This window comes from Haliotis rubra, unplaced genomic scaffold, assembly GCF_003918875.1.
Source record: "Haliotis rubra isolate DU_JTF1 unplaced genomic scaffold, ASM391887v1 Scf275, whole genome shotgun sequence".
Lineage (NCBI taxonomy): Eukaryota > Metazoa > Mollusca > Gastropoda > Lepetellida > Haliotidae > Haliotis > Haliotis rubra.
Window position 1 is genome coordinate 725036 of NW_025766836.1, and position 22541 is coordinate 747576.

Genomic DNA, 22541 nt, shown 5'->3' on the forward strand with positions numbered 1-22541 from the left:
CAGCTAGGCAGATATTGAGACACACAGAGTTCCGGATTATTGTACATACATGGCAAGATGCACAGACAAGTCCACATTGTTCCTGGTTTTATGGTGTTTACCATACAAACCCTAAACACTCACATTTGACTGCAAGCTAACCAGTCCCTTTATGCCAAGTTTTGCACACAGCTACAATTTCTAAACATGGACTGCCTGTATGCTACCAGTCCTTTTAGTCCTTTGCACTGTTGACAAAGAGGTGATCGATTTGCAGACAAGTATCAAAGTTGAAGAACCACGGTGTGTATGGGGACCGGTGAGGTGAAATGGGGTTTAACGTCCAACTTGAGAATATTTCACTCATATGAGTGAGTGAGTTTAGTTTTACGCCGCTTTTAGCAAATTCCAGCAATATCACGGCGGGGGACACCAGAAATGGGCATCACTCTCATATGACGGCGTGCATGCGTGTATGTGCGGCTGCTTGTACTAGCCCAGACTGAAGCTGGTTTTATAGTGCTAGCTCACCGAGATACCATGCTGCAGTGAAGCATGAATACCCCACTCAGACACAGTATAACGACCAGTCCTTGTACCCATATATGCAGAACGCCAGGCAGGGACCAACAAGTACCACATTTTGATGTCTTTTGGTATGACGCGGCCGGGGGTCGAACCCACGAGCTTCCACTCTCCGGGCGGACGCTCTAACCCCTACACCACGGAGGCGGTTGTGGGAACCAGTGACCGGCTTCATCTATTCCAATAAATCTGCCTTACAAGTGGGTTATAACCAAAAATTGTCCACAAAACTCATGTCTCACTAAAAGCACTGCCCACAGATGGTAAGTGGGGATGTTGCAATTCTGTATCGGCAATGAGTAACACCAGAAAACATGGAATTAATACATAGGCAGATCCAGTGAATCATAATATGCCACCTGCTGCAACGTATGTGTTAAATGCCGTTTTGGAATAAGCTCCCAAACTTTCGAAGTAGTTAGGCTTAAGTGACTGCCATTGTACCAAACCCATGGAGATCCTGGTTAGAATTATTGTTCAGGAACCCATACTTGACGGAAGAGGCAACTAACAGGATTGGGTGGTCAGTCTGGCTGACTTGGTTGATTCATGAAATTGTATCCCAATTGTGTTGATCGATGATCATACTGTTGATCACTACATTGTCCGGTCCAGACTATTTACCGACCCCTGCTATACAGCTGGAATGTTGTAGACTATTGCATTAAACAACCAACAAACAATTGTACACTGAATGCAAGAGATGTTGTTCATGATACCAACTGCTGAACTGTCTTATTAGTCTACAGATAGGTGCCAAAAGGCTGGAATGCTGGCCAGGAAGACTAAACATTGCACTCTGCAATATTCCTGCCATACGACAGTCTGAAAATATTGCACAAGTCAGGGCCAGATAAACCAATACTTGACATCATATCTTATCAAAGTAATGGATCCTGTATTTTCATGTATTGAGAAAGATAGGGTGACATTCAGTTCCAGCCTTTTATGTGATTGCATTCCAGCCATGCTGTTGGAGTGTTCTCGATGTACTTAAGTTAATCGAGTGAAAAACAACATAAAAATATAGATTTTAAGAAATCTGCATCCTTTATTTAATACAAACAAGACAAACATAAAACATCATCAGGGTGTAATTATCTTTAAAAATACTGTTGTGATAAGAAACTGAAGAACATTATGGTCCTGAAAAGCAACATTCAAGATGAGTGAGAGTAATGTGCCAAGTTTAGGGAAGTGGGAAAGGAAACAAGATGATCAACTGAAATGAGTCAAGAAATGGCTTTTGGATATTAGACTCAAACATTGTAAACAGGAAAACTTACCCATTGAATTATCCCACGATTAACAAATTTCCTCTCGCGCTGGCAGTTCCTGTCTAACTTACCGTTAACTTAATCCTAATTGAATTGAGTTGTGTAACATCCCTTTAGCTTCCAGATTCCATCCAAACGATTTTTATTGTGATCCTCCAATCTTCTGTGATTTATATCTTCATTCAATCCTGTTTCGTTCAGTTATGCATCATTGCTAAATTCAGACATGCTCTCCCAGTGACAAATATCAGTGAAAGAGCACATATCTGATATGAACAAAGGTACATAATTAGAACTAATCTTACCGCTTTCCTCCTGGCAGATGTTCCAAGAATTATAGTTCGATATCCTCTGCGCGAATCCTGATCCTATCCTTACATTTCGGTCTCCAAACTCTGTCCTTTCCTCTAATGTTCCTATGCTCCCAGTCTCCTTCCCTCTCATTAATAATCCTCATGCTGTCTGTTCCTATCCTTCCTTAAATTTTATCCAAAATCCATCCAGTCCACGGCAAAAATATCCTATGAAAGGATGGTAATGAAATCCAGTGAGATTTCAGAGCCTTCATCTTATCCAGATCCTCTTAAAACTATGATGAAAACAGGATATCTGTTAAAAGGATATCGTTTAGAATCCTACGATGGACATGGGCCTCAAATTTTTACTGTGGGTTTCCGTTTTCCTCCTGAAATCCACAGTGAATTCCTCATGGGTCCCTTGAGTTATCCACAGAGTATCCTCCTATTCTTTGATTCCAGAATACTTGAAATCAAGATTCCCAAATATGACCTAGATAATGGAAATCCTGATTTCATGTAATTTGATACTTTCAAAATCAGATTTTCAGGCAAGATTCCAGAGGCTTAAAATCCTGTCTAAACCATGATTCAAATGTCCTGAAAGATGGATGCCAATTTTTAGTTCTATTTCCTTGACCGTGTTATTCAAAATCCGGATTATTTTCCCAAACTGAGGGAAAATCCTATGTTCCAAAGCGAATTCCTACAGATATCCAGATTTTGATATCCTGATATCCTAATGAGCCGTGGGGAGGATCCTAAAGAGCCATTTCTATGTATCCTGTTTCCTCTCCTAATGAAATGCTAATCCTTCCCTTTGATCCGCGGATCCTACTCTCTCCAACGTAGTCAATGCATTATGTTTCCAACTGAACAAAAGGAAAAGGACAACACATATTAGCACAGGAAAAAAACAGTTCATGAAATTACTTTTCACAACACATAATCAGTTAAAAGTCTCTCTGGGCAAAGCAATTTGGCAATAGCCCCAGAGCTTGTACATTAGCTGAGTAGAAAATTATGCTGCAGCCTTAAGTCATTCCAACATAATTCAATTCAGGATAAATTTGGGTAGGCCATGATTGCTTCAAAATGTTTCACCTTACAAACTTGTGATGTGCTTCAGTGTCAATTTCAAACCAAACAATGTTTAGACCTTTTTCTCAAGAGAACTAGAACATGAGTGGACCATCACCATGCTTGAGAAATAGCTAAAAAGATATAAAATATTCATGCACAAAACACAGTTGGTGGCGGTAAAGCAGTTATAGTAGCTCAAAGTAAACCAGAGCATGGTCATTAGCAGTCATAAAAGCATACCATGCCTATTTTCTCCATGAGTCCTATCCAAAGTTCATAACTCTAGCTGCTGTCACTAGGAGAGGCTCGAGTTGTCTCCCCTAGGCCATCGTTCACATGACTACAGCATTTTTGTTTGTTAGCCTCCTAGTTCCTATTCAGCATCTGGAGAAGGAGAGATAAAAATATCAAGAATTGGACATTTAAAATGAGTTTGGCATTACATCAAGGTTCTGATCAATTTTTGGGGGCTAATTTGGAGGGCAAAAATGCTGATGATGCTATACATACAAACATAAATTGGATGAAATGATACATCATTGTGTGGCTATGTCAACAGTTTTATCATTGTGAATGGGTTAATGAGAAGCCATAGCTCAGTATGGGGAGCGTGACCTCGACCGTCCACGGGAATACGAACTTGATCTGGATCGCATTGGGGAGTAGCGGGGGCTGCCCCGGGATTGTCTTCGTGGTGAGAAGCTTGGGCTTCGACTACGAGACTTTCCACGGGAATCCTGCTTCACACGGATGTAGCTTGCTTCACCCTGCAAATCATGTGGAAAAGAGTTACTGCATGTTGTTTCACTTTATGGTCAGCAATATTCTAATGATAAAAAACAGCAACATGATGCACAAGATAATTTGTTAGCTTGCACTGGTTTGGTAACATTCTCCGTTAGATTCAACTGGTTCATTTCAGATCAAGTTGATTGCAACATAACAGGTTGAAAGAATAAACCATATGAGCTATATTATTACTAATTTGAAGCTGCATCACATTACACTGACTGGTATGTCATGGGCAATTACAAATATTCAAATTTGTGAGATTTTCTACTGGTCTTACCTCATGGGAGCGGAACTTTGAGTCATCTAGTTTTCTTACAGCATATTTCATGTCTTCCTTACGGAGAAACTCAACTACCCCTGTGCCATCTTTGAAGACATCAGCATAGCATACATCACCAGCCTCTCTCATGTGGTCCTTCAAGTCCTGCCAGCTACCAGTAGGAGGCAAACCTGGACAGTAAAATATTTTTGACTGAGGCACTATTTATTCAACTTATTTGTAAGAATAATCTCAACCTTCAATGATTTATTTATATGATTGATTTATTCATTATATGACAGATTCAGAGGACAATAAAATGTTGAAAGTTTCACAAAAACTGCATGGGTGCTTTCTTACCAGACACTAGAACTCTGTATTCTGATCTCCTTGATGGAGGTCCACCTCGCCTCCTTCCTCCGCCACCATCACCACGACCTCCACCACCGCCGCCACCCCCAGGGCCAATTCCACCCCTGCTCTGTCCTGGTCCTGTGCCTCTAGGAAATTCCACCCTCAGTGTGTAGCCGTCATAGTTATACCCATCTCTTTGCTGTACAGCATCTTCTGCATCTCTGGCAACAGAAGTTAGACATGTGATTATCCCATAGGAACAGGTTTAGTCAAAATTAAACCCTTTTGTTGGATTAGGAGACTGTCTTGGCCTGTAAAATTAATGGCCTGTAGAGGTTGGGTCAAATTAATTACAATGTAGCCAAAATTACCAGTCCTTTCGAAGTTCAGAAAGAAACTTGAGAATTCAACCGAGGGGATTGGTAGGCAGCAATTCTTTTTTTCTAGAAATGGCTATATAAATATTGTTACACGAACAACAGATGGGCTAGAACTCTGAAGCTTTATAGAAAGACAAAAGGCACTGCACTACAGCAAGTTCATGAATGCGTGTGAATATTCCCTGAAAAATAATTACCTACTCAATGAAACAAATCAAATTTTGAGTCAACGAACTTTTCTTTTTAACCACTACAGAGTACGATAACGAAACGAATGTGCATAATTCCTACGTATACCCAGAAGTTTGTCACAGTACGATAAATTGTTCTGCAAATTATGTTCTGTTTACGTAGCAAAGTGATACACATGCAGAACAAAAGGAAACAGCTTAGACACGTCATCGTGATATATGTAATAGCTAACAAGCAGGGCACATACAACATTTCCGCCACAGAGCTCAATGAAAATATTCCAGTGTTAATAATACATACCGCATAGTTAATTGTAAGGAAAATATTTACACGAAGACCAAGGCACCACTGTGTAGAGTTTTATGAAATTCCTTTTGAACATAGCATTGAAATCAAATGATAAACATGATAAAAGGACAAACAATAAATTGGGCCAATAAATCATACAAAGGTAAACTTTGGGAACACTAATTTACCAGTGAAATAACTACCTGGGATCGTCGAACTCGACGAACGCAAAAGGAGGACCTCGTCTGTTTTTCAGGTCGATGAAAACGATTTTACCATATTTATAAAACAAATCTTCGATATCACGTGTTCTGATATCTGGTGGCAGGTTTCCAACGTAAATTCTGCTATCATTAGGAATACCACCCCTGTATGCCATGATCAACTATCTGTGTTTCTCCTCGACCTCTCCTGTTCTAATATGGCCGTCCACGCGTCGTTTTCGCACTGAATTGTGGGATAGTAAAGGCATTCGGGACCAACTCGAGTTATTCCGAGACAGGCCGAATAGCAAGTAGCGGAAAGTGGCGAATGGCGAAGAAAGACGTGCGTTCGTGCGCGCTGTAAACAACATTTTACTGGAAACACGTCGAGGAAATGTTCCTGGTGTACTAAGTCCACGAACTTTGGGGATGGAATATATGCGGCTCCAATTTCCACTAATCCCATCCAAAACCAAACAACGATCACCCTAAATTAGTTTAAAAAGCAAAACAAAAACACCAATCATTTCAAATAATGTAAGCCCAATATAAGGACGATTATTGTTATTGAGACATTATTGAGAATGAAGAAGAGATTATGAAATCTCGGGCGTCACACTTCAGTAAGGTGGTTAGAAAACAACCGAGCTATGTGGACTTGTGAGCGAGTGAGTTTAGTTTTACGCCGCAATCAGCAATATTGCAGCTATATGGCGGCGGTCTGTAAATAATCGAGTTTGGACCAGACAATCCAGTGATCAACTGTATAAGCATCGGTCTACGCAGTTGGGATACGATGACATGTGTGAACCAAGTCAGCGAGCCTGACCATCCGATGTCGTTAGTCGCCTCTTACGACAAGCATCGGCTACTGAGGTGAGGTGAAATTTGGTTTATCGTCGTGCTTGAGAATATTTCGCTCATATGACGACGTGCATGCGTGTGTATGTGTATGTGCGTCTGCTTGTACTAGCCCAGACTGAAGCTGGTTTTATAGTGCTAGCCCACTGAGATACCATGCCGCAGTGAAGCATGGATACCCCACTCAGACACATTATACTGACTCCGAGCCGACCAGTCCTTTTTGTACCCATTAAGTCCGAGCGCCAGGCAGGGACCAACAAGTACCATATTTTAACGTCTTTTGGTATGACGCGGTCGGGGATCGAACCCGCGTCCTTCCGCTCTCCGGGCGGACGCTCTAACCACTACACCACGGAGGCGGTTCATCGGCTACTGAAGATCAATTCTAACCCGGATCTTCACGGGTATGTGGACTAGAGGTTGAAAGCATGAGCAGAACGATTCCGTGGGTGTTTATAAGACGTCGGGCTCCGACAAGCCCAGACTAACATCTAGTCTCAGAAATGAACATATTTACAGCAAAGAGCAGTACATAAATGTTAATAAAATACAATGAAAAGAAGCCCTTCATTTTCAGAGAAACTGTGGTAACCTAGATTTGCCACATATTCTAGACTTGCATGGGCTTTCTTGGATATATTTGTTTCGGGGCCTGTAAGACAGACTACGACAAACAACGTGGGCTCGTGACACTAACATTTGCTGCTAATCACTACGTTAAAAGAGAAGGTACTGTGCTGTATTTAACTGGAACACAAGTGGAGAAAGAACGAACCGCATGTCCTCTCGATATCCTGTAGTCTGTCTCACAGTCCCTGAACCGCATTACTTCCCCTACTGCCTAGCCAGCCATGCAGTGCAAAAGATCTTAATGAAGCAAGTCTAGATTTCCCCAGGTTCTGAATCACCCATCTCACTGGGGTTCCTTTTCAATCTAAATGTGATTATTTGTTACTATCAGAATTATATATATTAAGAGCCTAAGCCTAAGTCTAGTCATCCTGTTGATATTTTTAGAATTCGGTGATAGGGCCAAACTTGTTCCTGTTATCTGGTTCTGATATATGTGCTCATAGACGTGACAGGTTTGGGAATGTGGGTCCAGTTAAGTTAACTGACTGCTTGGGCAGGCTATTCACAGCTATAGGAGCCCCCAGAATCTCTTTAAGCAAATATATCTAGACCTGGGCAAACTATTGTCGACTTGCTTCTGAGATTCAGATATCTATTGATTATTTCAAAATTATATCTAAAGGATCATTTGAATTTGTTTTTATGCTTTAAAGCATTTTATTTCTGACTTTCCAGATTTCCAGACTTTCCTGATTTCCAGATCAAGAAATACAAGAAATTATATATCCTCCAATCTTTCTCTCTTTTTTTTAATATGTGACTACATTATATAGTGCAGGAGCCTCAATAATGTTACAGTACATATCACAGCAACAATAAACAGCTACTGCACCGAAAACGAATCAATATAATATTTGTGAGTGATCTCCCTTCGATCAACGCCATCCCGACGGTCTCCCTTTTGGTTTTTTTACACAATCGGAACATACCAGTAAAATATTATGCTGCGAATATATTTTCGAATAAAATGCAAATACTGTCTGACACTACCCAAACATAGAGACAGGACAAACTGGCTCTGTAAATAAAGACGGACAATATATAAGCGATCCTTGGGATGCTTATTTTTAATGAAATACAGACCTGAAATCGTGACTGTTCTTTTTAAAAGAGGAAAAAATATCATCATTGCGTGCGTGATCCAGCATACTTGCCTAAAGAGTTTTATAAGGCATCGACACGGTCATGACAGATTATAGTGACTCAATAATGTGGACACAGCGGAACACTCCCATCTCTGGTTGTTTACTTATATATACTTGAATAGAATCATAAAGGTGTACTTGCCATGCCCATTTTGATTTATAATGAGAGAGTGAGTGAGTTTAGTTTTACGCCGCACTCAGCAATATTCCAGCTATATATTCGGCTCCAATTTCCAACAATCCCTTCCAAACCCAAAACAACAATAATCTTAAATTAAGCCAGACCAATTTTATTTCTTGTTTTACGAATTCGCCTGTCGTATTTTTTCAAGAATTAATAAAAATAAAAATTAAGTTTCCCCGCTCAAAAAATAAAATCCTGATGTTTTTATGGGCCAAAAATGTAAACTTACAAGAAAATTGGTTTTAGATTGTTTTTTGCCCCATATACACTTCATAAATTGCCAAAAGTAAAATACTTTGAGTATTTAGAAGGACTATTACTCTGACTGGTGAATTTTTTATATTTTTTCCCTCCTGCCTTTAGGTTTTCTGAGGACACCCCACTGCGGGTCAGAAAATCGATAAACTAGGCCCCGGTTTAGTATCAACACCCCCTACTATATAATACATAAAGGTTCATCACAGAAATACGGTGACATGATCGAAAACCGGACAATTACGCACATGTCAATGAATATATCGTATTTTAAAGGTCTCACAAGTATCAAAAGCTTTTGTCCATATCTCCGATGTATGTAGGAGGCATATACATGCGCTTTCCGTGGGGATGCATTTGATGGGTTTTATTAAATCGCCAAAGACCGAGTTGCTGTGCCGGAAGTGTACAAAACTAGGTCGTCAGCGCAATCAAATTGGTTAATAAAATGACAACAAATGCACGTGCGAAAATGAGAGGGAAACTCAAACGTCTATCATCCAAGATGTCACTATCTGATGTTTTATCTTGGTAAGAATAATTTTAAAAACGAGTACAAATATTTTTAAAGAAACACATTCATTCAGTGTAATGTGTTAGCCAATCAGATCGCCGGAGGTAGTGAAGTCAAGCGCTGACGAGCTAGTTTTGTATACTTCCGGCACAGCAACTCGGTCTTTGGCGATTTAATAAAACCATCAAATGCATCCCCACGGAAAGCCCATGTATATGCCTCCTACATACATCGGAGATATGGACAAAAGCTTTTGATACTTGTGAGACCTTTAAAATACGATATATTCATTGACATGTGCGTAATTGTCCGGTTTTCGATCATGTCACCGTATTTCTGTGATGAACCTTTATGTATTATATAGTAGGGGGTGTTGATACTAAACCGGGGCCTAGTTTATCGATTTTCTGACCCGCAGTGGGGGCCTGTGGCTACACTACTCGTGACAATATAAATAAGGTTGTCCTCGTCACTCGATAACAGATACATCATATTTCACGAGAAGTATGAAATATCCTCTATTGACTTGGTAATGAAAAGTTGTTTTTCTCTTACAAACTTAATTACTGCGAGTCTACACAATGTCATTTGGAAAGTGGTTAAATGTAAAGCAGCAGTGGGTGTGTGGGTCAGATAGCTGACTCTTGGAGTGTGGGTTCGAATCCCGGATGGGGCTCAATCCAACAAAGGTACTAGAATCTGTACTTTACTGAGAAAGTGTAAGCCCAACTGTAACGTGTGTTGCTGAGCATAAGGGCTATTCGTGAACTGAATCGTTTCATCGGGACAAAAATAACAAAGAACAAACATTCGTGCGAATGTGCAGATACCTATATTATACGTAATTCCATTTAAAACTGATTTAATGCAACACAAATGGGCCACTGGTCACCCTGGCTGCCACGTTTGTTTGCTGAAAGGGCGTGCTCTAACTCGACACGGTCTCGAAAAGTACTCGTTCCCACACCCGCGAAAACAGTGTCCACGGATACGGTTGCTATACCTGAGGATTATGGGATGTTAAAACCTCCTAGTGATTTCTCCTACTATAGCCAATCAGCGATTGCCAGTCAACCAATGAAAATAACGGACGTAGCGTCGGGGGAAATATATACCGCGAGAAGAGTTACTAAGGTGTGTGTGACATCTTTGATTCAAAACAGCGTGTAGCTGACATCCATTAGTATTGCACTATCGACGCAGGTCACAATTAAAAAGGTACGTATTATGTAGTAAACCATATACCATGAACTCTATTTGAATGAATGTTATTTTATCGGTGTCAAATGTATATTTCATAATCAGAGACAATTTCGAGCTTTCATAATGATATGAACAGGCCTTGTGCAAGAAAAATACCGTCTGATCCAAAGCATTTTACATTTCGAGAGTAGGCAGAGTATATAATCATATTTAAAATTCTTCATCCGTGGAAGTGAGATTTGCCATTCCATGTATTCATAGAGATTCTGAATTAAAATTGACCATTAGTATAATTTATGGAAAGGCCAAAGGTAGAGCTTCGATCCAAGATCTTGGCAAAAATGCAACGTTTATCCGAAATATGCTAACTCATCTGTGAGCTGATGTGAATCTGCCACCACGTGGCAATCGTACCTGACTTTTTTTCGTACCTGATTTATCTTTCTAACTACCAGTCGGGTCCGTTACACGCCATGCCTTAGTTATTCAAAAATGATTAATTAGGTAACTGTGGATTTCATTATACGACCGTCTAATAACAGTACCAAGCTTATACTATGAGAAAGACTTCCGCCCGTATCTCCACTTAGATTTCATTCAAGTCAAATCATATATCACCTGAACATATATTCCTTATCTGATAAGGATGAGTTTTAACATGTTTCTTTAATTGTCTGAACATACTGAAAGACATATCCAACTTCTAAAAGTGCCACTGTAAGAAATTGTTCCTCATCGTTAAGATTTAGAGGGGGATACGGGCGGAAGTCTTACCATACTATGGAACTTTAGTTGATTTCCAAAGGATAACCCTTTTTTCATTTCGTGTTGCTCAAAGCACATGAAGCGTGGGTAGATATAAATTAACCAAAATATCACTCATCAATTCCTAAGATATCTCATTAAGTAGCCCAGTGGTTAGAGTGTTCGCCCATCATGTCTGAGACCTAGGTTCGATTCCCCACATGGGTACAATTTGTGAAGCCAATTTCTGATGTCACCCGCTGTGATATTGCTGCAGTATTGCTGAAAGAGGGGTGAGACTGATCTCACTCATCAACAGAACTAGTCCTTTCATTAAATTTATATCCCCTCATGATAGTCAAAAGTGATGAAAGAGTAACAAGTGCACTCTAACCATTTATATGCCTCAGGATAAACATTAGTAATGCTATGTTTTGGTTTATCTAACTTGACCAAAACATTCATGGTTATCATCTTATTGCAGCACCATGTCTGAGAGAAAAGCCGTCATCAAGAATGCTGACATGAGCGAGGACATGCAGCAGGACGCTGTAGACTGCGCCACAGCAGCCCTTGAGAAGTACAACATTGAGAAGGACATCGCTGCATACATCAAGAAGGAGTTCGACAAGAAGTACAACCCCACATGGCATTGTATTGTCGGACGCAACTTTGGCAGCTACGTCACCCACGAGACCAAGCACTTCATCTACTTCTATCTGGGACAGGTGGCCGTTCTCCTCTTCAAATCGGGATGAACTTTTCTGCACAGTCGATGGACATTCTACTTGTTTGCATCGCGCCTGTATTTTGGGCATGTGCTTAACTTGCAAATTATATCGACGATTCTATCTTGGAGGAAAACCAAAAGCTCATCGCTGGATCAAAGGGACCGTATTGAATCAGGAACTACTGGAAATAATGCTGTAGTATACATGGACACAACAGTTGCATGATCTCTCGAACTGATGCAGCTGTCTGTGTACATGTCAGCATCGCAAACATGGTGAAACAATAAGTGTTGTGTCGATGTGTAGCTGCCAAAAATCAAAATGATCCTCCTAGACTTGAAATTTCAACAATGCTATAGAAATGCCGAAGCATTTAGTGAAAGTTTACTGGTTTGCTGCACATGCGGGTAATGCAACGCCATCCAGCGTGGATCTGTCAATGTTCATTATTGCGTTTATTTCAACATTGTTTTATATTCTTAAATAAATTATATTTTGTTTGTAGAGTTCATTTTGCCTGTTATTTGTTTTCACATTTATCCTGCATTAACATGTCATTGGATTGATGCATAAAATGCATAAAATTGAAAATGGTCGTGATTCTTATGGGACCATGTGGATCCAGTAATGGGCATGTTTTTAAAACAATCAGCTGGTTTTGTGCTGATGGGAAATACAATCCAGGGTTTTACATGACACGCAAATTTGCCTCCAGTACACACAAATGTAGATAATGAGGCATAAAAAACAATTCACTTTGTCCAGAGGGACACATAATGTTATTCACTGTACCCACAACACAGGATTTTGCTAAGTGTTTGAGTGTTTCTTTCAGTGCAGTTATGTGCATTGTTTCATCCATCAGTCCACATGATCAATGATTCATTCCTGGCTCTAAAGAAATTATCAAAACCTAGATCTCTAAACCGTAACTTCACAGGACCCTCTTATTGCATGCAAGGTCTCTTAACACTAATAACATGTTTGTGAGTTGACGTAAAACCCTTCAATTAATCACATTATTGGAACATTTACCTTTCGTGTGAAGATGTGTGAAGATGCTCTCAGATCCTGCATCTGTTCTATTTGGCTTTGGTCATGTTGATGGTGTAAATGTATCATGAAAATTACCAGTGACCACATTACTGTGTAATTAAACAAACAAGTATAAGAGTGATAATTATTCTGCATGAATAATATGTGTTTTAATGTTGCATATCTTGCTTTTAAAAATAATACCTAAATTAGAGTGAGTTAAGTTCTTTTGAACTGTTCATGAATTTTCGATTGTAGTGAGTGCAAATACATGTAACAATAAATTAAAGAAGGGATACAATTTGATTCATTGAAAACTTAAGTGAATCATTACAGCCCTACCAGCCATATGTATATACTTAATGTCCTCAGAACATGTACAGTATTGCTTTTGAATCACACCGAATCTTCAGGTTTATCAGAATCAGTAATGTTGGTCACCATTGCATCCGACAAGTCTTCAAAGCAACATTATAATTTTATGAAGTTATTACTATTAAAAAAGTAACAATTATTGTTACCTCAAACACACGAAACAAAAATATCCTTAATCAGTTGGAGCCAAACAGTTATTACAAAGGCTCAGCTGATTCTCAATAATAACCCATGCCACCACCCCCAACCCTGGGTCTCTGGGTAAGAATTGGCCATAGTCAATATGGCCCCAGTCACTATGTGGGTTGACATAGTGGATTGGATGGTCAGGTCTGGTGGTGTGGGGATTTAACTTGAACCATTTTGTACCAACTAATTGTTTCATTCAAAAGAACAAAAGCAATGCTCATGGCCTTATGTCTCTCACACATTTTTTGCAAGAACCTACTCTAAACATCAGATAGACTGAACCATATTCAATAATCTATATAGTGTTGTAGATAATAGATTTCAAAACATGTATGGTGCAATGGCCAGTTGTGGGATTTTATTGGCACTACATGCCAGTGGAGTTATCACTGTCACACAAGTTATGAGTTTGTTGACTGTTTATGGTTAAGAAACTGTTCAACATCCTTCCTCCACTGAGCTAAGAGGGAAAACTTCAAGGTTATTCACAAATGGTGAGATAGAGATAGTTGGTGTGGCTGAGTTATAAGAAAAACATCCTGTTGTTAGATTTGGCCCAGAGATATAGCCTAAGTAGTGTCATAACTAGACTCAGGTGCAATAAAGGTAAATTATAAAGATATGCTGGTGTCTCTTGACCATTTTTGGTGTAGAGAGGGTGGATTTTATTTGTTCATTTTGTGGTAGTTGGAACATAATCTCAAATGTATTTTCAACAAATCAGAATTTGTTTGTTTTATAAAATAGTATTATGAGTGGCAAACAATTTCCTAATTATGAAGAAATATGAGGTTCAACTTAAATTATAACCAAGCTGGTTATCAGAAGCAAACTCTTAACTGATATAAGTAGGTCAAATGCAACCTGTGATTTTATACCTTAACACAATCTTTGACCCACTCACATCTGCTGTAGGTGATGGTTCTCAACCCTAAAACAATCTACACATCTTATGGAACCCCCACATCAGTTCCCATCGAAATTACAAAACACGAGTTTTTAGTATATGTGGTTAAAGATTCCAAATAATGTGAAATATAGATATTGTGTGTTGGAGAGAACCTTGAGGTTGAATCGTTCGTACGGCAAGCCGTCCACTCCAGTATGTGAAACCTGTGCACGAATATTGTTAAAAGCGTCGTAAAATCGTGACACTAAAGTTAAAGACGAGGTTACATTTACGTCCGTTTCTTTAACTCAGCATCTGTAAAATATATTCTTACAACGTCTTCAAGGCATTCTCTATGATCTGTAATGATATCGCACGGGGATAATCATGGGTATTTTTAAGGCTGTGTACACAACAGTATGATGCACACCTGTTATGTTGATTAGTTTATTATATAAAACCATTTAGTTTGGAAACCGTTAACTTTAAAGTGAAGGTACATGCGGCTGATTTGAATGAATGTTGATAAATCAGTGCGTGTCGAACACCTGGTGTCCCCTTCTACGTCAGGATTGTGTTCGCAGTCCACGGATAAAGCATACCGCATTTCCTCTTTTAAGCACCCTGGCGCTTATTTGTTTCAACTGACTTCTAGACCCGGCGCTTATTGGAGACCCGGAGTTGATTGCGCTTACTGGATGTACTGTAAATTAATTGTTTGTGAGCGTTACGTCAAAGTTAGGGACCATTCCTTAATAAATCTAATTTTGGATCAAGGGAGAATATTAGAGGAAATACGGTATATGTATAGCAGCGATGGACGCCCCTTCAAGTTGACGCCCCTGCGTATATACCCCGACATATATATCATTCAACGTGTATAACTTTCACACACACTCATAAAAAACATATTTCGAAAAATATTCAACCCTACCAATATTTTCATTGCTATATAACTCATATTCAACGACTGCACACCTGAGTGAGTGAGTTTAGTTTTACGCCGCCTTTAGCAATATTCCAGTAATATCACGGCGGGGGATACCAGAAAAAGGCTTCACACATTGTGCCCATGTTGGAAATCGAACCCGGGTCTTCGGCGTGACGAGCGAACGCTTTAACCACTAGGCTACCCCACCGCCCCTGCACACTTGAGACTGATTTAGGAAACGGATAATGCATTTTCCCACATCTCTAGATTACGTGTCCCACTATGGGAAAAAACACGTTTTGGATGTACTTTCGCTATTAAGGACCCATATATTCCCAAGGGCCGAATTTACTTTCTAAAGTTATCTCGAGTGAAATGTGAATATACAATGCGGGAAGGCATTATGGGATGTTAAAACCTCCTAAGTAACCACCGCGACGACATCCAATAGCACTCCATCTGTTGCACGTCGCTAACCAATTAAATGACACGTATAGCGGATGCATTTCACTCAGTGTGATACTGCAGGGGCGTGTTGAGGGAGTATATTTCAGCTGGTGGATCGCACGTACAGGTAAGACATAAGGTACGATTAACACTTAATAAATATGTAAATATACATATGGAAGTAAGGCTTATTGATTTTGTAAGGTATATTTCGTAGTTGTTATTGTACCCTCAGTCCTGGCCTGAGGTTCACATATAAAGAAAGACTTAGCCTAAATGATATTTTAAACAACAGTATCCCCTTCCAAATCGGTACACTTTGCCAACGATCTGGGGGAATTTTATCTCCGTTTCGTAGAAATCCTCTTCGCTGTCCAAAGCGTGATTCCCAGAGTCAATGACGTCATGGTTCAAATCCAAATAGGTTCCTTCGAGGACTTGCTTTGTGTTTTGGAATACACGGAAGTCTCACAGAGTCAGATCAGGAGAATAACTCGTTCACTGCCACACTTGTTGAACGTAGTAACCCATGAAGGTCCGGGTTACAACTGGTTTCAGCAACCCGTGCTTGTCGTAAGAGGCGACAAACGCGATCGGATGGTCAGGCACGCTGACTTGGTTGACACATGTCATCGTGTCCCAATTGCATAGATCGATGCTCATGCTGTTGATGTGTTCCCATCCACCTTCACCTGGTCCCAACACCTCTCCAACCCGTGTGTTCCCACCCTTCTTCACCCGGTCCCAACACCTCCCCAACCCGTGTGTTTCCACCCACCCTCGCCTGGCCCTGATTTCTCGAAACAAACTTAAGTTTGTACTCAAATTTTAAACTAAGTTTGACAATTTGAAACAGCTGAATTTTTATCTAAGCTGCATTTATAAAATAAAAAAAACCAAACAACTTAAGTAATCTATCTCCCAAACTCAAATTGTCTACTATGTTTGGGTTTGATATCGATTTCAGTTCATTCTGGGAAATGCATTTCCCTCCGTTTTCTCAAATTTGAGTCAAAACTCTAACTTAAGTCAAACTCTGACTTAAGTTTGTTCCGGAAATCGGGGCCTGGTCCCAACACCTCCCCAACCCGCGTGTTTCCATCCACCTTCACCTGGTCCCAACACCTCCCCAACCGGTGTGTTTCCACCCACCTTCACCTGGTCCCAACACCTCCCCAACCCGTGTGTATCCACCCACCTTCACCTGGTCCCAACACCTCCCAAACCCGTGTGTATCCAACCACCTTCACCTGGTCCCAACACCTCCCCAACCAGTGTGTTTCCACCCACCTTCACCTGGTCCCAACACCTCCCCAACCCGTGTGATTCCATCCACCTTCACCGTTACCAACACCTCCCCAACCCGTGTGATTCCACCCACCTTCACCTGGTCCCAACACCTCCCCAACCCGTGTGTTTCTACCCACCTTCACCTGGTCCCAACACCTCCCCAACCGGTGTGTTTCTACCCACCTTCACCTGGTCCCAACACCTCCCCAACCCGTGTGTTTCTACCCACCTTCACCTGGTCCCAACACCTCCCCAACCGGTGTGTTTCTACCCACCTTCACCTGGTCCCAACACCTCCCCAACCCGTGTGTTTCCACCCACCGTCACCTGGTCCCAACCCTTGTGTGTTTCCATCCACCGTCACCTGGTCCCAACACCTCCAACCCGCGTGTTCCCACCCAACTTCACCTGGTCCCAACACCTCCCCAACCCGTGTGTTTCCACCCACCTTAACCTGGTCCCAACCCTTGTGTGTTTCCATCCACCGTCACCTGGTTCCAACACCTCCAACCCGCGTGTTCCCACCCACCTTCAATTGGTCCCAACACCTCCCCAACCCGCGTGTTCCCACCCACCTTCAATTGGTCCCAACACCTCCCCAATCCGTGTGTTTCCACCCACATTCACCTGGTCCCAACACCTCCCCAACCCGTGTGTTTCCACCCACCTTCACCTGGTCCCAACACCTCCCCAACCGGTGTGTTTCTACCCACCTTCACCTGGTCCCAACACCTCCCCAACCCGTGTGTTTCTACCCACCTTCACCTGGTCCCAACACCTCCCCAACCCGTGTGTTTCCACCCACCTTAACCTGGTCCCAACCCTTGTGTGTTTCCATCCACCGTCACCTGGTCCCAACACCTCCAACCGGCGTGTTCCCACCCACCTTCACCTGGTCCCAACACCTCCCCAACCCGTGTGTTTCCACCCACCTTAACCTGGTCCCAACCTTGTGTGTTTCCATCCACCGTCACCTGGTCCCAACACCTCCAACCCGCGTGTTCCCACCCACCTTCAATTGGTCCCAACACCTCCCCAACCCGCGTGTTCCCACCCACCTTCAATTGGTCCCAACACCTCCCCAATCCGTGTGTTTCCACCCACATTCACCTGGTCCCAACACCTCCCCAACCCGTGTATTCCACCCACCTTCACCTGGTCCCAACACCTTCCCAACCCGTGTATTCCACCCACCTTCAATTGGTTCCAACACGTTCCCAACCTGTGTGGATCCACCCACCTTCACCTGGTCCCAACACCTCCCCAACCAGTGTGTTTCTACCCACCTTCACCTGGTCCCAACACCTCCCCAACCTGTGTTGATCCACCCACCTTCACCTGGTCCCAACACCTCCCCAACCCGTGTGTTCCACCCACCCTCAATTGGTCCCAACACCTCCCCAACCTGTGTGGATCCACCCACCTTCACATGGTCCCACACCTCCCCAACCCGTGTATTGCAACCACCTTCACATGGTCCCAACACCTCCCCAACCCGAGTGTTTCCACCCACCCTCAATTGGTCCCAACACCTCCCCAACCTGTGTGGATCCACCCACCTTCACCTGGTCCCAACACCTCCCCAACCCGTGTGTTTCCACCCACCTTCACCTGGTCCCAACACCTCCCCAACCCGTGTGTTTCCACCCACCTTCACCTGGTCCCAACACCTCCCCAACCCGTGTATTCCACCAACCCTCAATTGGTCCCAACACCTCCCCAACCTGTGTGGATCCACCCACCTTCACCTGGTCCCAACACCTCCCCAACCCGTGTGTTTCCACCCACTTCACATGGTCCCAACACCTCCCCAACCCGTGTGTTTCCATCCACCTTCACCTGGTCCCAACACCTCCCCAACCCGTGTGTTTCCACCCACCTTCACATGGTCCCAACACCTCCCCAACCCATGTGTTTCCATCCACCTTCACATGGTCCCAACACCTCCCCGACCCGTGTGTTGCCATCCACCTTCACCTGGTCCCAACCTGTGTGGATCCACCCACCTTCACCTGGTCCCAACACCTCCCCAACCAGTGTGTTTCCACCCACCTTCACCTGGTCCCAACACCTCCCCAACCCATGTGTTTCCATCCACCTTCACCTGGTCCCAACACCTCCCCAACCCGTGTGTTTCCATCCACCTTCACCTGGTCCCAACACCTCCCCAACCCGTGTGTTTCCATCCACCGTCACCTGGTCCCAACACCTCCCCAACCCGTGTGATTCCACCCACCTTCACATGGTCCCAACACCTCCCCAACCCGTGTGTTCCCACCCACCTTCACCTGGTCCCAACACCTCCCCAACCCGTGTATTCCCACCCACCTTCACCTGGTCCCAACCCGTGTGTTTCCATCCACCTTCACCTGGTCCCAACACCTCCCCAACCCGTGTGTTTCCATCCACCTTCACCTGGTCCCAACACCTCCCCAACCCGTGTGTTTCCACCCACCTTCACCTGGTCCCAACACCTTCCCAACCCGTGTATTCCACCCACCTTCACCTGGTCCCAACACCTTCCCAACCCGTGTGTTTCCATCCACCTTCACCTGGTCCCAACACCTCCCCATCCCGTGTGTTTCCACCCACCTTCACCTGGTCCCAACACCTCCCCAACCTGTGTGGATCCACCCACCTTCACCTGGTCCCAACACCTTCCCAACCCGTGTGTTTCCACCCACCTTCACCTGGTCCCAACACCTCCCCAGCCCGTGTGTTTCCACCCATCTTCACCTGGTCCCAACACCTTCCCAACCCGTTTGTTTCCATCCACCTTCACCTGGTCCCAACACCTCCCCAACCCGTGTGTTTCCATCCACCTTCACCTGGTCGGATGATATGCAAGTGAATTCACATGGATTGAGTTAACTCCAAGGATCGATGTGACAGCCTCAGTTACCCACGGGAGGTTCGCATTGGCGTATTATCCAGCACATCCATTAGTATCGACAACACGATGTTTCAAGCACCTGTTACGGCAATACAGTGAATTGTTGAATGGGTGAATGTAATATGCATGATCCATGCATCTCTGGATCAATTTATATACGGGACGGTTGAGTTGCCTAGATGTAACAGGGTGCGTGTCACGCCGATAACCTTGGAGTCCTATTATTGGGTGCATTATGTAACCTGTGTCTGGTGTGCTCTAATGTATTATTGCCGGATGTTGCTTGAAGCGACTTAACACCATATCAACATGGATCTACACTGTTCACTGAGACTCTCGTTCCTTGAGAATGAGTACGGTGGTGTAGCCTCACACAAATTCCCAATTTTGAAAGAAAAGAAAATGTGGAGGTTACACAATTAGTTTGAAATCAGAGAATAATTGATGTATAGGAGGGTTAGTGGGGTAGCCTAGTTTATAAAGCATTTGTCGTCGCAACGAACACCCAGGTTCTATATTCCCACATGGGTACAACGTGTGAAGCCCATTTCTGGTGTTCCTCCGCCGTGAATGTGCTGGAATATTGCTAAAAGCGGCGTAAAACTACTCTCACTCACTCACTCCTTGAGAATAACGTAGGCTTACAATAGTATAAGCATCGCATATTTCATACCGATTTTCCAGGCGCCAATATTTCCAACAGATTTTGCCCAGGGTGCCGTTGCAAATTACGATCGAAGCGCTAAGATGATCGTAACTCAGACAGAACAAGACAGACTTACGAATGCGTGAGTGAGTTTAGTTTTACGCTGCTATTAGCAATATTCCAGTGATATCACGGCGTGGGACACCAGAAATGGGCTTCACACATTGTACCCATGTGGGGAATCGAACCCGGTCTTCGGCGTGACGAGCGAACGTTTAACCACTAGGCTAAACCACCGCGCGCACACTGACTTACGAAGTCGCAGCGTAAATATTGTGTTAGCAGCCCGGGAGCAATATATTTGCCAAGGTACTGTCTCACTATAATCATCGCAAATATCGTAGGATTATCTGAACTCACTTATCGAAGATTATTCCCATTTCAGAATGACGGACAAGAAGGCGGTGGTGAAGAACGCTGACATGAGCGAAGACATGCAGCAGGATGCAGTCCAGAGTGCATCAGATGCATTGGGGAAGTACAACATTGAGAAGGACATCGCTGCATACATCAAGAAGGAGTTCGACAAGAAGTACAACCCCACATGGCATTGTATTGTCGGACGCAACTTTGGCAGCTACGTCACCCACGAGACCAAGCACTTCATCTACTTCTATCTGGGACAAGTGGCCGTTCTCCTCTTCAAATCAGGGTGACCCCTGTCTCCTACGAACTTCCATGATTACAAACTCAATATTATGTCTTCTGCCATCTCCATCCTGTATGCAATCAACTCAGACTCAGAAAGCAGTACTTTTGAACTCATCAGAAGAGTACATTATTTGAATTTTAAACTGTTCGAATTATTCAGTTGGTTTGGAGAGTCTACAATCTGGCAGATCAAAATACTGTGGTTATGCAGTCAGAATATTGAATGAAGTATTTTCATGTTCTGAGCGGAAGCTTCGAGATATACACAGAGAACAACGTTTACCCGTTACTTATGCTTTTGGTCATACTAACACCCTGTTTGGTTCACATATCAAATGTCCATTTGCAAGGATTCGGATTATTTGGGTATTCAACAGTTTGATATGTGCATACATTGTTGTCCGAGTCAGTCCGTGTTGATACTAGAACATTTGGAGTACATTTGAATATATTTCAGATTTTAATTGTCTCTTGTTTGTTATTTATCTATTTGCAATGTGTGGACCAATAAACATTGCGTCATTAATGTAGCCTTTGTACTAATTTGTATGAACTTCCAAACGTGGGATGGAATGGGGTCTTCTCAGGGCATTGATTTTTGGTGGCTTGGTTGTTTTTGTGTGAATGGGAACCGGGTGTCCCAGTGATATATAGGGTTGTGAAGAGTGGCTCCCCTTACCGGTGCAAGGATACGGTGATGTGTGTTTGAATCGCAGGTTTCCACACGGGTGTTGTAAAAGTCGGGGGAAAAGCTAAATTCCTTCTGCGGAATTAAGCTGCAGCGCTGCGACATACGTGACCAACTCGTGTTATTCCGAAATAACCCGGAGGTTACGGAAAGGGGCGAGTCGTGACGATTGGCGCCGCGATTTACCTAAAAATTGAAGCGGCTGAAAACCTAGCGACTCACACTGGAACAGTGAGTGCAGTTAAAGCGTTTCAGTTCCCTGACGTCATCATGTGGGATAAATGTCCACGTGATATCTACGAAGTTTACCACTTAGTTCACACCGACGAGTATGGTACTTGAAGGTCCGGGTTAAGCTCCAGGAACCCGTGTTTGCGTAAGAGGCCAACGATTTGGGCGGATTCTATCTCCATTTCGTAGATTTCCTCTTCGCTGTCCGAAGCATGACCTACAGACAATACAGACCTGTCGTTCCAGTCCAAATAG

At 42.9% G+C, this 22541-nt stretch overlaps 2 protein-coding genes and 1 long non-coding RNA gene across 8 annotated transcripts; 1 reads left to right on the top strand and 2 right to left on the bottom strand.

The window, feature by feature from the left end:
• Positions 1-1593: 1593 nt before the first annotated feature.
• LOC124280843 (serine/arginine-rich splicing factor 1A-like) lies at positions 1594-5945 on the bottom strand. 3 transcript variants are annotated; one of them, XR_006899784.1, is made up of 5 exons: positions 5689-5945; positions 4632-4846; positions 4290-4462; positions 3461-3987; positions 1594-3009 (listed from the first exon to the last, which is right to left on the bottom strand). XR_006899784.1 is itself a non-coding variant. In XM_046716827.1 (5 exons), the coding sequence occupies exons 1-5, from the start codon at positions 5862-5864 to the stop codon at positions 3594-3596; spliced, it is 702 nt and encodes a 233-aa protein (XP_046572783.1). In that variant the 5' UTR covers positions 5865-5945; the 3' UTR covers positions 1594-3593. The 3 variants fall into 3 exon arrangements, 2 of the variants coding, with proteins under 2 accessions (XP_046572783.1, XP_046572782.1); XM_046716827.1 differs by having other exon boundaries at positions 1594-3604; positions 3861-3987; XM_046716826.1 differs by having other exon boundaries at positions 1594-3987.
• A 4441-nt stretch (positions 5946-10386) lies between these two features.
• On the top strand, positions 10387-21893 carry LOC124280844 (dynein light chain 2, cytoplasmic). Of its 4 annotated transcripts, none has more exons than XM_046716831.1 (3): positions 10387-10501; positions 11715-11978; positions 21363-21893. In XM_046716831.1, the coding sequence occupies exons 2-3, from the start codon at positions 11719-11721 to the stop codon at positions 21370-21372; spliced, it is 270 nt and encodes an 89-aa protein (XP_046572787.1). In that variant the 5' UTR covers positions 10387-10501; positions 11715-11718; the 3' UTR covers positions 21373-21893. The 4 variants fall into 4 exon arrangements, with proteins under 4 accessions (XP_046572787.1, XP_046572788.1, XP_046572785.1 ...); XM_046716832.1 differs by having other exon boundaries at positions 11715-11817; positions 21202-21893; XM_046716829.1 differs by lacking the exons at positions 10387-10501; positions 11715-11978 and adding an exon at positions 15849-15954 and having other exon boundaries at positions 21102-21893.
• LOC124280845 lies at positions 19070-19713 on the bottom strand. Its single transcript, XR_006899785.1, has 3 exons — positions 19487-19713; positions 19152-19267; positions 19070-19105 (listed from the first exon to the last, which is right to left on the bottom strand). It is a non-coding gene; the product is annotated as an uncharacterized LOC124280845 (long non-coding RNA).
• Positions 21894-22541: the final 648 nt, after the last annotated feature.

What these genes read in the sequence shown, in the direction of transcription:
- LOC124280843 (XM_046716826.1), bottom strand. Translation starts at nt 5,864, where the DNA reads ATGGCATACAGGGGTGGTATTCCTAATGATAGCAGAATTTACGTTGGA. An exon ending in GTCGAGTTCGACGATCCCAG is followed by an intron (nt 4,847 to 5,688) that starts GTAGTTATTTCA and finishes TTCTGTTGCCAG; the next exon opens with AGATGCAGAAGATGCTGTAC. An exon ending in ATACAGAGTTCTAGTGTCTG is followed by an intron (nt 4,463 to 4,631) that starts GTAAGAAAGCAC and finishes TTTACTGTCCAG; the next exon opens with GTTTGCCTCCTACTGGTAGC.
- LOC124280844 (XM_046716828.1), top strand. Translation starts at nt 20,758, where the DNA reads ATGATCGTAACTCAGACAGAACAAGACAGACTTACGAATGC. An exon ending in CAAGACAGACTTACGAATGC is followed by an intron (nt 20,799 to 21,101) that starts GTGAGTGAGTTT and finishes TTCCCATTTCAG; the next exon opens with AATGACGGACAAGAAGGCGG.